This window comes from Phacochoerus africanus, chromosome 2 (genome assembly GCF_016906955.1).
Source record: "Phacochoerus africanus isolate WHEZ1 chromosome 2, ROS_Pafr_v1, whole genome shotgun sequence".
NCBI lineage: Eukaryota > Metazoa > Chordata > Mammalia > Artiodactyla > Suidae > Phacochoerus > Phacochoerus africanus.
In genome coordinates this window covers 204,526,099-204,539,954 of record NC_062545.1, presented here as the reverse complement: position 1 = coordinate 204,539,954, position 13,856 = coordinate 204,526,099, and the positions used below count along the sequence as shown (strand labels likewise).

General features: G+C 36.4%; 1 protein-coding gene across 1 annotated transcript in view; it reads right to left on the bottom strand.

Moving 5' to 3' along the window:
- MLLT3 (MLLT3 super elongation complex subunit) overlaps positions 1-13,856 on the bottom strand; it is a 298,608-nt gene that overhangs the window by 104,980 nt on the left and 179,772 nt on the right. The window contains 1 exon segment of the mRNA XM_047767585.1: positions 13,341-13,484. Within this exon segment, the coding sequence (XP_047623541.1) occupies positions 13,341-13,484 (144 nt within the window).

Genomic DNA, 13,856 nt, shown 5'->3' with positions numbered 1-13,856 from the left:
AGATGTTCTGCGTGCCTCTCACTTTGCTTTGCCCTCCTCAGTCCAGCTGCTGCACTTTTCTCCGTACTCTGAGGTTCCTCCATCTTGGCTGATCTTCCTTTTGGTTCAGTGGCTTCCCAGGGTGTGGGTTCCTCTCCTCTTTCTCAGCTACCTCTCACGAGTGCTAGTCCCATCCTGATTCCTTTTCTCTCTCTTTTTCCTTTTGTTCTACTCAGTTATGTGTAGGGTTTCTTGCCTTTTTTGGAGGTTTAAGGTCTTCTGCCAGCACTTAATAGATGTTCTGTGTGAATTGTTCCACATGTAGATAGCTTTTTTTTGATGTGTTTGTGGGAGAAGGTGATTGCCACATCTTACCCCTCAGCCATCTTGATCCTTCCCTAGAATATGCTTTCTCCTCGTCTCTTTTAATTACATTTTCAAAAGAAAACTAACATCACTCTATGGTATCATATAAAGAATATGTAAGAACAGTGAACAGCAATCCCAACTCTGTTAGCCCTCGGTTGGCCAATCATTTCAGTATTTGATGCCTTAGTTTACTCCTCTGCAAATCATGGAGCTTGACCTATTTTATCAAAGAATCTCTTCAGCTATAAAACTGTATGTATACGCATGCTTTTTCTCATTTTACCAATGAGGAAACAAGAGAACAGAGATTAGTGACTTGTCCAAATTTACACAGTAACTAAGTGCCAGTGCTCACATCTGAAAAAAAAAAAAAAATCTGTTTCATAACAAAGTCTTCCCTTTTAACTGCTATGTTATAGTCTCTTCTCCAAAAGGAATCAGAATACAGTGTTCAGAGAACCAAGCAGTGAGAAAGTGACCACATATCACAACAATCCATACAGGTTTATTATTACTGTCAAGTCTGATTAATCAAGGATGGCATTTATCTTTGTGCCCCTGAGTTGCTCTGCAGTTCAGAGGCACATACATCTTTAACTGCAAAGCATTTTCATTTAGGAAAGGTAAATAAATCAGAATAAAGATTTAAGTATAATGTTTTTAATTAAAAAGAAAAAGAGTTGAAGCCCCAAATTGTAATTAGTATATAAACCACAAAAATCCCCTCATAAGAAGAGAAAAGAAGCAAGAACAGGGCTCAGATAGATCCAAGGGACAGTATAGATGGAGAAGAAAAACTTGACCCTGGGAAAGGGCCTGATGGACATTAGAAATGAAGACCTTCTTTATCAAGTGTAGGAACAGAAATCTAGGAAGAAAAAATAAAGAAGTAACATAAGGGGAAAAGACTCAAGAACTAGTTCCAGCCCTAACTCAGGGACCTACATCAAGAGTCAAATCAGGAGTTCCCATTGTGGCTCAGTGGAAATGAATCTGTCTAGCATCCACGAGGATGCAGGTTCAATCCCTGGCCTTGCTCAGTGGGTTATGGATCCTGCATTGCCATGAGCTGTGGTGTAGGTCACAGATGCGGCTCAGATCCCACATTGCCATGGCTACGGCTATGATGTAGGCCAGCAGCTGTAGGTCTGATTCAACCCCTAGCGTGGGAACTTCCATATGCCACTGGTGCGGCAGCCCTAAAAAGACAAAAGACAAAAAGAAAAAAAAAGAGTCAAATCAGACGAAATCCATCTTAAAACTGGAAAAACGTTGAAGGCATTCTTATTAACGGTCACTGTTAAGTTCTAGAATAACACTAATCTGGATCACATTGCTGCTCTCTTTATCAAAGCATTCAGGGTTCAAACTCATCAAAAAGGAGAAGTCCATTTGATTTCATCGTTATTTAAAAAAATAATGAATCAGCACACATTGTGTGAAATTCCCAATAGCAAGGGCTACATTATCCAGCTGGTCTTCCAGTGTTTGCAGCCATGTCCTTTCAAAGGGTTAGCCTGTCACAGTCATTGACATTTGAAACCGCTGGTTTAGTACAATAGTCTTATCAAAAGCCCTCTTGCTCCCTGTGCTTATACCAGATCTTTATGGTTATCTATGGAAGTTGGATAATAGTATCTTAAGCTAAAAACAGTAAGTAGAGTGACAGGACAAGAGGCCAGGCTAAACCTTGAAAGGACATGGCTATTCAAAACTGGAGAAGAAATTTTCAAGATAGTTTTATGAATTATTTCCCCAGAAATAAATCATTCCTGTGCAGACTGTCTCAGGCAAGATAATTTTATTTTAACATCAAAATCACCTTTTTGTGTGGACCTATAAATAGTGTCATGACTGTAAATGATTGTCCAGATGGTACCCTGCACAAGGACACTTGACTAATGGGATAGGGACTCCTGAACTCCAGCTTTGCTCATGCTAGCAATGCCTTGTTCCTTGGGATAGAGTTTCATGGGACAGAGAGAGATGGAAGCGGTTATTTCTAACTTGCCCAAAGACACCATGGACACCATAGGGGCAGACTTCTGTCTCTATTACTGGCTTAAAACCATCTCTTGAGTCACCAAGAGTTCATGTTAAGACTGAAATTTGTGAGGTTAACCAGATTTTCATTATATTCTATTTTTACTCAGACTGTAGTTGAATGGACCAGTATGTTTTATGGATAAGGCATCCTTATCTTTCTCAATGTTTCCATTAGGGAAGTCTTTTTATATTTAACCATTTCATGTTACCCGTAGGCCCCCAATCTTCCCTATGCAAAAATGGCATTTACAAAGACAAGTTAACAAATTTACACCTAAGATAATCCACATTAAAATATAAATTTTCCCAGGAATTCCCACTGTAGTGCAGTGGGTTAAGAATGCAACTGCAGTGGCTGAGGTCGCTGGAGAAGGTGCAGATTTGATCCCTGGCCCGGCACAGTGGGTTAAAGGACCCAGCATTGCTGAAGCTTTGGCAAAGGTCGTAGCTGCATCTCAGATTTAATCCCTGGCCTGGGAACTTCCATATGCCACGTGTGGCCATAAAAAAAATTAAAATATAAATTTTTCCAAGTAACAAATCTAATAGGGCCTATCTTGTAGCAAAAGAAAACTAGACCATCACACTTCTGTACTGTCAGAACGATAAGAAACAACTTTAAATTTGTGAAAAACAGTTCTTTTGTTCCTTATTTCATTTAGAGCTTTGGGCCATAAGTCAGTAACTTCAATTTTGAGAAGTTGAGAGTCATAAGGAGAAAATAATAACGAATAAACTAAATCACAGAACGCAATACTAGTACAAACAACCAAAATTTTTACATCAATCCTCTGAAGTGAGCAAATGTGTTTTTAAAAAACAAAATAATTATGTAGTTTAAAACTTATGCAATTCATTTTTAATATACTAAGTATAAAATACAAACATTTTATGGGATCTTATCTATATGAAAAATATAACGTAAAATACTGATAGTGGTTACAATCACTAGAGGGATTATAAACAATTTCTTTTCTTTATGCCTTTCTAGAAAGTCTACGTTGCTCTAAAGTTACCGCATATTTATTTTATTCTTTTTGCAAAGTGTTTTTCTTCCTATTTTATAGTTTTTTACTTTTATTTTATTTTGTCTTTTTGTCTTTTCTAGGGCCGCACCCGTAGCATATGGAGGTTCCCAGACTAGGGGTCGAATCGGAGCTGTAGCCGCTGGCCTACGCCACAGCCACAGCAATGCAGGATCCAAGCCTCATCTGCGACCTATACCACAGCTCACGGCAATGCCAGATCCTTAACCCACTGAGCAAGGCCAGGAATCGAACCCTCAACCTCCTGGTTAATAGTCAGATTCGTTAACCACTGAGCCGCGATGGGAACTCCCACATATTTATTTTAAAATCTGTTTTAAAAAAAAGATTCTTGGAGTTCTCTTGTGGCACAGCAGGTTAAGGATCCAGTGATGTCACTGCAGCGGTATGGGTTGTGGCTGTGGCTTGGGTTCAATCCTTGGCCCGGGAATTTCCACTTGCCACAGACATGGCCAAAAATTTCCTTCTTGAGGCTAAAACATGTTCTTTCTAGCGGAACACCATTATTATGTCAGTCTTGAAATGGCAATCTTTTATTTTCAACTTTCTAGGTGACAAACAATGTGGTTTTAAACCAAAGCTCATTAAAAAACCTATGGAAAAAAGAGGTGGTGTTAATAAATAAAACAATTATTTGCTGACTGGTTAACTATGTACCACATTCTATTTAATAATCTCAGGTGGAAGGAAGGGGATAATTCATAATTATACCAACCTAAAGCCTAAGGTAAATTAGCAGCTGAATTTGTGCCTTCAGATTTCAAATCAAGCATTTTTTCTATCACACTATGGCTGTGTCCCTTATGGAATAAAGGGTATTATATTAAACACCTACCATTTGTCCACATTCACTCCTCAAAGATGAAACACAAATATCTATCTCAATAGTCCCAGACATTTATTTTCTAAACTTCTACCTACAGATCCTGATTACTGTCAAGCTTTCTTATAAAGAACAAGAAAAATAAAATGTTAATCATGGCTTCCCTTCCCCTCTTCTACCCTCTGTCCCTAAACTGCTTTTATTTAATATTATAGAGTATGAACCCAAAAAATATCCAGTGGGGATAGTCAAAACAGCAACTCCTTTACCATCCTAGAAGTCAGGGCATAGATTCACATTAGATAAACTTTATATGTAGCTTTGAAACAAAGGCATAATGAACTACCTGAGCCAAGAAGGGAGAGAGAAATTGAACCAACAGTTTTCAATTGTAATATGTTTGTATTCAAGGAGAAAAAGAATTGTTCATTTTAAAATTTGAAGTTCTCTACTTTTTTTTCCCTTTTCTGTTCATTTCTTATTTTCTTGGCTTTCGGTGCATTGGAGACAGGACCTAGGGGGCGGGGTTTTTTAATGGTTTTCTTTCAGAGATTACAGTACTTCCTGTCAAGACTAAATTAAGTTTCCTACCTATAGACAGCTAAAGGGTACTCCTGAGAGGTCTGCAAGAAGAAGCATGGCAAAACAGCTTAAATACCGACAGCTTAAACACTCTACAGAGCTTTTTCTAGTCCACACTCTAGGAATATCTACCTGTTTTCATTTCTTTTACATTTAGCCTTCGCTCACTTTACGCAGTCTGAACTTTGGACTGAGAGAAAAGTGTACCCCTCTTTTTTTTACTCCTTACAGAAAAAGTAAATAGCAGTTGGAAAGAAAGGAACAAATGAAGGTGGGAAGATTTATGCCACAGGTGTTTTTTCAGATGCATATTTTCAAAACTCTTTAATTGTCCTTCATACAACTTATGTGACTTTCAGAAGATGTTAAACCATAAATTACCCACAAAGTATGCTAAGTGACATAAATAACTTTTCACCTATAATGGCCATACTTTCTCCCTGAATTTATGAGATCAATGTTACATTTGATCTCACCACCTGGATATTCTGTTTGTCATTTATATGTATGTTCTACTTTCACAATGTAATTTTCCAGATTTTTGATGGGGGAAGGGAGCAGGAGGGAATGGGAGCCAAATGAACAGAAAGAAGAAAACACCAATTTGACATGAAATTAACCTCGACTCTGAGAAACAACTGAATAAATAAGGCTGCCTGCTTGATCTTACATTTATTTAAATAAATCACCTTTTATCAGTGCTGGTGAAAAACAGCAGCATCCTTTTATCTTTTGAGGTAGACGATAACAGGGTGATATATATCGGAAAATAACAGGAAGGCACACTTGTCCCAAGACAAATATCCAAAACTCCAATGAAGCTGTCCAGCAACAGTCACTAAAATAATTTTCTATGTATTATTTTCTTTGAGTCATTTTTAAAATAAGCAGCCAGCTATCCATCTCTGGGCACTGTTAAGATGAGTGTGCCACAAAAGCCACTTATATTTTTAGAAGCCAAAGTCTTGACAAATCAGTTCCTAAGAACATAATTTGTTACATGCTAAAGAAAGCTTGAAAACACAGACCTTGGTTAAAGAGGCTTCCGTATCTTTTTGTAACCTTTCCAAATGTAAGTATGTGGGAAGAGTACTCATAAATTTAAGTTGAACCGAAACACTTAGAATATTTCCAATTTAAACTACATTAAAATGCGGTCTTTGAAAGGAAATGAAAATGGCTTTAAACATATGAAAAGATGCTCATCATCACTCATAAGAGAAATGTGAATTAAAATGAGATATCATTTTTCACTCATCAGATTGGGGGAAAATGTTTAATGAATCACTGTGTGGAGAAACAGGCACTCTTACACATTGTTGATGCAAGCACAGAGTAGTATAACATCCTTGGCAGGCAATTTGTAAATGTCTATCAAAATTTAAATTCCAGTTTGCCTTGGAGCCATGATTTTCCCCCCAAGAATTTATCCTACAGATATACTCATCCATTGTATAGAATATAAAAAACTACATAAAAGGTTATTCACGACAGCATCGTTGGTGGCCTGGAGGAAGGCTTGCTATATGACTTTTTTTTTTTTTTGTACTGGATGTGTATTTACCTATTCAAAAAAATTAAAATTTGAGAGGAAGAGAATGTGATCTGTACTGTTTAGAAATTAGACACGTTCGGAAGTCCTTGCAAAAGGAAATACTAAACCATCCTACAAGAAATTCATTCCAGAACGCTGTGATAAAATGCTATGTTCAGAAGGGTTGACATAGCTGCATTAGCGAAAGCTCCTTATCTTAAGATTCCTTTGGCCCTTTAGTAACTAAAACCTTTTGTTGGGGGCTCAGTGTGGATCTGATTTCTACTTCACAATAACTAGTATTTCAGAAAGACTCCAATTTATTCCTTGCAAAAACATATATATATAAATGCAACTGTCACTCTGAGAACAGGGCTGTATTATGCTGCAGACTTAACACAGACTGAAAGCATGTTCCCCATGTCTTCTCCAGCAAATCTTGCCAAATGGGCGTCTGAAATGTCCTATTGAAACAGGTGGTGTCTGAACAGAATTGGATTTCTGCCTATAGAAACCCTAGTTTTAACAACTGCTGTGGTTAGTTTTAATTTTTCAGTCCTCAAAATTAACTGCTTGCCACTGATTCAGAAATAGACTGAACAACATGTTTAGACTTTGCCCTGTTTAATTGAAGAAAGAAAGAAAGAAAGAAAGAAAGAAGAAAGAAAGAAAGAAAGAAAGAGAGAGAAAGAGAGAAAGAGAGAAAGAAAAAGCCCTACCAACACCCTACCACCATCCCATAAAGAACAACAAAACCAGAACAGACCACTTGATTTCCAGGCCAAAAAAAAGGAGCAGCTGTAAAATAAACTCAATTCTCCAAAGATGACTGCCCCTTTTGTGCTTTCTTCATAGAAGCACAAGGAAGCACATACATACTTGCTGAACATGCTACTTAGGAAATCTTCCAAGGGGCTTTAAGAAGCTTTTGATCTACTAGAAATTTATAATTAAGAACAATAGTAAGAATAATTTTTACAATGAAAACTTCCATCTTAAAAAATGATATTCCAAACAGACCTCTGTTTCACTTTATATAGGCAAAATATAAACAGCCAGAATGTAAACTTCTTGAAGAAAGATACAATGAGCTAATCCCCTCTAAACCCAATTTGGGTCCATCAACATGCTGGTCACACTAGCGGGTGCTAAACATGTATTCCTGTGAATACATCTAGAGTAATTTATACTAAGTAACAAACCTTTAAGTGCCCGATATAAAAGCAGATAAAAGTCTGATTTTCTAAACCAGCAATCAAAGGAAAAGCAATCAAGGGGATGAGTATCTACTACGTCTAGACACCATGGTTATACATTCTCAGTGAAGAAAACACTGCCTTGTCCATTTCACAGATGATAAACTGAGCTTCAAACAAAGAGAATTGTTATCCTGGGGCAATTCAGCTAGAAGATGACACAGGGTTTTTCTTTAAATCTGACTGATTATGAAATGTTTCTAATTGTATCAGACTCCCTCCTAACAGAAAATCTAGAGAAATGAGTTATAAAATGATGAGCTTCAGTTATATGACAAACACTGTACCTTTGCTTTGCCAACACCCAAAAGAAAAACTCACCCTCTTTCAATCAAACGTAATGGTGTCAAATCCTGCATTTTTTCAGTATTACTGAATTCCAGCTACTAAGAAGGTGATCAAGTAAATAGAAAGTCATCTATTGTGATCATAACCCTTTAAAAAAAATCAGACGTCTCAAAGAGCATATTTGAAGATTGTTCTAAATGGAGTCATCAGTTCATTTAAAAAAAAAAGCAAACAGAAATACCTCAGTGAGAGATGTTTCTCAATGGGGTACAATTGGTCCTTTTGCATAAAACTCAATTATAAATAGATCACATCAAGTCTTGCCTTCAAAAGTTGCTCACTGTTCTGTATCCCTCCCCTACCAACTAAAGAATAAAATAAGATCTCAAAACAAAGGCAAGGGAGTTCCCATTGTGGCTCAGCAGTGTAAGGACCCGATATCATCTCCCGGAAGATGTGGGTTCAATCCCTGGCCTGGCTCTGTGGGTTAAGGATCCAGAATTGCCACAAGCTGTGGAGCAGATCACAAATGCAGCTCCGATTTGACACCCTAGCCTGAAAACTCCCATCTGCCTCAGGGACAAAACAAAACCCTGAAGGCAATCTCCTCCCAGAAGTTCTTGGGTTATTCTTTCCCGTTTTCTGACCCCTATCCTTTGTCTTTTTCTTACATAGGTCTGAGAGGGGCTAGCTCATAAATCAAATTTACAATTTCCCAAGTAAGCACCAATGACATCTCTCATTTAGAGGAAACTACCTTCAGGGTCTTGTAAATGAAATCATTCTGTATTTCAACATTCTCAGAAAATAACTTAAATCCAAAAATGCCCTTTCCACAAAAGTTTTTCTTTTTTCTTTAAAGCAAAGATATCCTTAATTTTAGGGAGCTATTTAAGAAAAGAACACAAGGCACATTTCTTCCAAGAGGGAAGTACATCAAGATTTCTTTGACACTATTTAGGAAAAAACTTACAACATTAAAAAAAGAGAGAGAGAGAGAGAGAGAGAGAGAGAAAGAGAGAGAGAGTGAAAAGAAGAGAATGTTATTGACCAAAAAAAAAAAAAAAAAAGTTGTCATCTAGCTAGAGGTTTATAGACTATGAAGTAGAAAAAAATCTGCAATTTTTCATGACTCTTCTGGCAAAATGTTCTTTGGAATCATTTTCTTCTGAAAGCTGAAAAGCATTTTTCTAAGATGCTGCCAGCTCTAAAAACAACCTTTCTGATCTCTTGAAAAGCCAAGTTCTACTTTTAATAGTGCTATGTACTTTTGGTTTTAAAGACAAAAGTGAAAGAGAAGGAATCATAGCCAAAATGTTAAGTTTACTGTACTTATGCCTCAAAAGCTGTCTACAATGATGTCACACAGTATACATGAAGAAGGGATCAATCTTTTCCTTTAAAAATAGAACATATATGTCTATGTCGCTTATATAATGTTTAAGTGTAAGGAACAGGGCACCACCTTTTCACTTCAAAATCCAGTCCAAAAAAGTTAACACGAAGAGACAAAGTCATAATCATAAGATTTCTAATAGAGACCAAAGGCAATGGCAATAAAGCAATTAAACAACTGGCACTACATCAAACTGAAATGCCTTTGCATAGTAAAGGGAACCATCGACAAAGTGAAAAGGCAACCTATAAAATGGGAGGAAATATTTTCAAATCATATATCTGGTAAGAGATTAATATCCACAATATATAAAGAACTCATACAATTCAACAGCAAAAAAATAAATAACCCAAACAATATAATTTAAAAATGGGTAGAGGAGTTCCCCTTGTGGCTCAGTGGGTTAAGGACCAAACATAGTCTCCTAAGGATGTGGGTTTGATCCCTGGCCTTGCTCAGTGGGTTAGGGATCCAGCATTGCCGCAAGCTAGGGCACAGGTCACAGATACGGTGTTGCCATGACTGTGGCATACATAGACTACATCTGCAGCTCTGATTCAACCCCTGGCCCAGGAACTTTCATATGCCACAAGTGTGGCTGTTTGAAAGAAAAAAAACAAAAATGACAGTAAATGTTGGCAAGAATGTGGAAAAAAAGCAACCCTTGTACCCTGTCAGCAGAATTGTAAATTCTACAGTACAGCCACTATGGACAATAACATGATCCCATAATCACACTTCTGGGTATATATCCAAAGGACATGAAAACAAGATATTAAAGATATATCTACACTCCCATGTTCATTGCAGCATTATTCACAATAGCCAAGCTATGGAAATGATCTAGGCAGCCATCAACAGATGAATGGATAAAGAGGATATGAAGATTAAAGTGATAAAGAGATAGATAGACAGACAGATATAAAATGGAATACTACTCAGCCATGAGAAGGACATCCTGCCATTTGCAACAACATGGATAAAACTTAAGGACATTAGGATAAATAAAATGAGTAAAACAAACTGTATGATATCACTTAAATGTGGAACCTGAAAAAGATAAACTCATAGAAACAGACTAGAATGGTAGTTACCAGTGGATGGGAGGGGTGGGAAAGGAGGGGAGATGTGGGTCAAAGAGTACAGACTTCCAGTTTTAATATGACTAAGTTCTGGGAATCTAATGCACAGAATGGTGGTTATAGTAAATAATAGTGAATTATATACTTCAAAGTTTCTAAGAAAGTAGGTGGTAAATGTTCTCGCCACAAAAAAGAAAACGGTAATTATGTGATATGATGCAGGTGTTAGCTAAAGCTATAATGATAATGATTTTGCAGGATACAAGTGTATCAAATCAACATGTAACCTTAAGTTACACTTCAGTGATATCTCCATAAAGCTGAAACAAAGATTTCTAATAAAATCACAATGGCTCATGTAACACCAGGATAGGCTGTATTAATACTAAGACAATGATAAATGTTAAAATTTTAGGTAAATACAAGATATCCAAAAATCTAAGTGAGAGAAAAAGTTAATTAGTCCAGATTCACCCATTTTCACAGAAGACTGTTTTGAATCTTACCATGTGAAATGGACAGAGTCTATGAGATTATCAGCACTTCAAATGAATTTTTACATTTCAATTTTACTACCAAATTTACTATTGTCAGTCACTTGCATAACTTATGTCAAAAAACTGGTGTGCTTGCATATTTCACATTTCAACTTATTATTTTAGAGTTGTCTAGATGAGATCTAAATCTAACAGGAAAGAAACATGTAGGCTTGCAAACAGCACTTAAAGAGACACAAAGATGGAAAGTTAGAAGTCAAGGAGGATAATTCTGAGATAAAGGCTGAGTGGAGCAAAAGAGAGAAATCTACCAGAGACCTTATCAGGATGCAGTGCTGTGCTCTGCTGCATTATCACTGACCTGTAACCTCTTCTCCAGCTCACAAACAACCCTTGAGAACTCTGGGACTAAGTGGATGTTTTAAAAAGTTCTTAAGTCATATTTACTTTTTCCGATGACCCTTATCAGAAGCTTGATGTACTCAAGCTCCATAATTCACGTGTTCCAATGACCCACCTAACTGCATACCCAGAAGGATTAAGCAGAGGTGTAAAATGCCACTCTCATAAAAAGAAAAATAATGGGAATGATTAGGACTTAAAAGGGACAGGTTCATTTTTAAGGGCATAGCAAAAGGTAATTCATAGCATAAATACTGTGCTCTTGATAACTATAAAAAGAATAAAATAGGGTTTGTTTTTAAAAACTCCTTAACAAATATATAATAGATTCCTAACTTTAACATGAGTTGTACCTAGAGATTATCATACTAAGTAGGTTAGAAAGAGAAAGACACATACCATACCACTTATATGTGGAATCCAAAATACAACACAAATGAACCTATCTACAAAACAGAAATAGATTCACAGACATAGAAAAGAGACTTGTTGTCAAGAGGGGTGGAGGAAGGAGGAGGGGGAAGAAAGGATTGGGAGTTTGGGATGAGTAGATGCAAACTAGTATATATTGGATGGATAAACAAGGTCCTACTATTATAGCACAGGGAACTATATTCAATATCCTGTGATAAACCATAATGGAAAAGAATATGATAAAGAATATACACACATATATGTGTGTGTGTGTGTATATATACATATATATATATATATGTATAACTGAGTAACAGAAGAAATTAACACCACATTGTAAATCAACTATACTTCAATAAAAATTTTTAATGAAAAAAATAAATGAGTTGTATTACAAAAGCCCATTTCTTTGCAAAGATGAGTTTCTCCATAAAATACTATAAATGGTAGTTCATTTCCTAACACCAGCCCATCATTTAACCCATGAACTACGGATATACAGCAGAGAGTGAAATGAAATGTAAAAGTACTTGTAATGCTTCAAATGCATATTAGCAGTTGAGAGGACAGGAAAAATAGATCTCCAAAAAATGGACTCCAGGGGTTATACATAATCAAAATGTTCACACAATTAATACATATATTAATAAATATATGGTTGGTTTTCTTATGAGAGGGTCCACAGCTATCCTGAGGTTCTCGAAGTGGTTATTCATAGCCTCATAAAAGGAAAGAACTTCTGTGCTACATAGAATTCAGTTCTTTCCTACAAAGCCCTCAGGTGGAGTTTATCAGTGAAATGAGGCATCCTGAGAACTTATGGTCTACACATGCTTACATATAATGATAAGCTCATGGATGCAAAAATATTAAAAATTTTCTAGTAAAATTTAGTGACAGAAACCCTAGAGCAAAGAATACAGTGCAACATTTTATGGGGTCTGAACTGCCCACATAAGATGATATAGTAAGTTCATCTGAAGTAGAGGTTCATGATTCTAGCGGTACCCAGTGTAGAGTAAATTTCTACCCATCAATAGTGTTTGTACAACTGATTTAGCTGCAAGCAAACATTCCATATGTTTATGTTTGTGAGAAATTCTATTTTAAAATATTTTCCCATCCAAGTCAATTCACATGAGCAAAAATTATCTTAAAAAAGAAAAAGCCATCTTTTACCTCACATACTTCAAACTTTAAGTGACCCAAACATAATTTGAATGAATATACCTTTTCTATTAATTTTGATCATGAAAAATTTGTACAATAACTCCTTTTCATATAACTTCTAACATAACTTTCAACTTTAAAAAGTTTCTATAGACTGATATAACAAAGTTAAGGCACTTTTCTTAATTGAGGAAAGCTTTGTTTGGATTTTTGTCAAGATAAATTTGAACAGCATAGACTACAAGACTGTTATAACAATGTAATCTCACATTTATACCTACTTAAAATATTTTCTGCTTACCTCTTCTTCTCAAACCATGAGTCCACAGCTAAGTCATTTAGATGTTTCATTTCTTCTAACTTCCTCAAAATATTATTTTGCTTCTTGACACACTAGCAACTAGTTTTTTTATTTTTTTTTAATAGGAAAGCTTTTCATAAGACAGCGCTACTTACCCCTCCTGCCTTCAGCAACTTTCTTCTAAATTCCTCCGTGGGGTTGTTGAAAGTTAACTTTTCACAGCGGAGGTGATTCACTGGTGGATGGCCTTCAAGATGCAGGAATAAGTCATAATCGAAGCGAACTTTCTTAGGTTCTTCCTAGAGGTTAAAAAAAGATAAGAGAGTTGAGCATAAATAGAAATTTAGAAAGCAGAGGTTCACTCCTGATAAGAATCAGAAAAGACACAGGCATATAACAGCTATAAGTGTTAAAGAAGGACTGGGGGTAAAAACATCATGCAACTATCTACAAAGAAAAATGGATACATCTGAAAAATGCGCTTCTTGTGTTAGAGGAAAACCAAAAAGAATAAACCCATCAGAGTTTCCGTTGTGGCTCAGTGGAAATGAACCCAACCAGTACCCATAGGGATGTGGGTTCAACCCCTGGCCTCACTCAGTGGGTTGGGAATCTGGCCTTGCTGTGAGCTCTAGTGTAGGTTGCAGACGCGGCTGTGCGTAGGCAGGCAA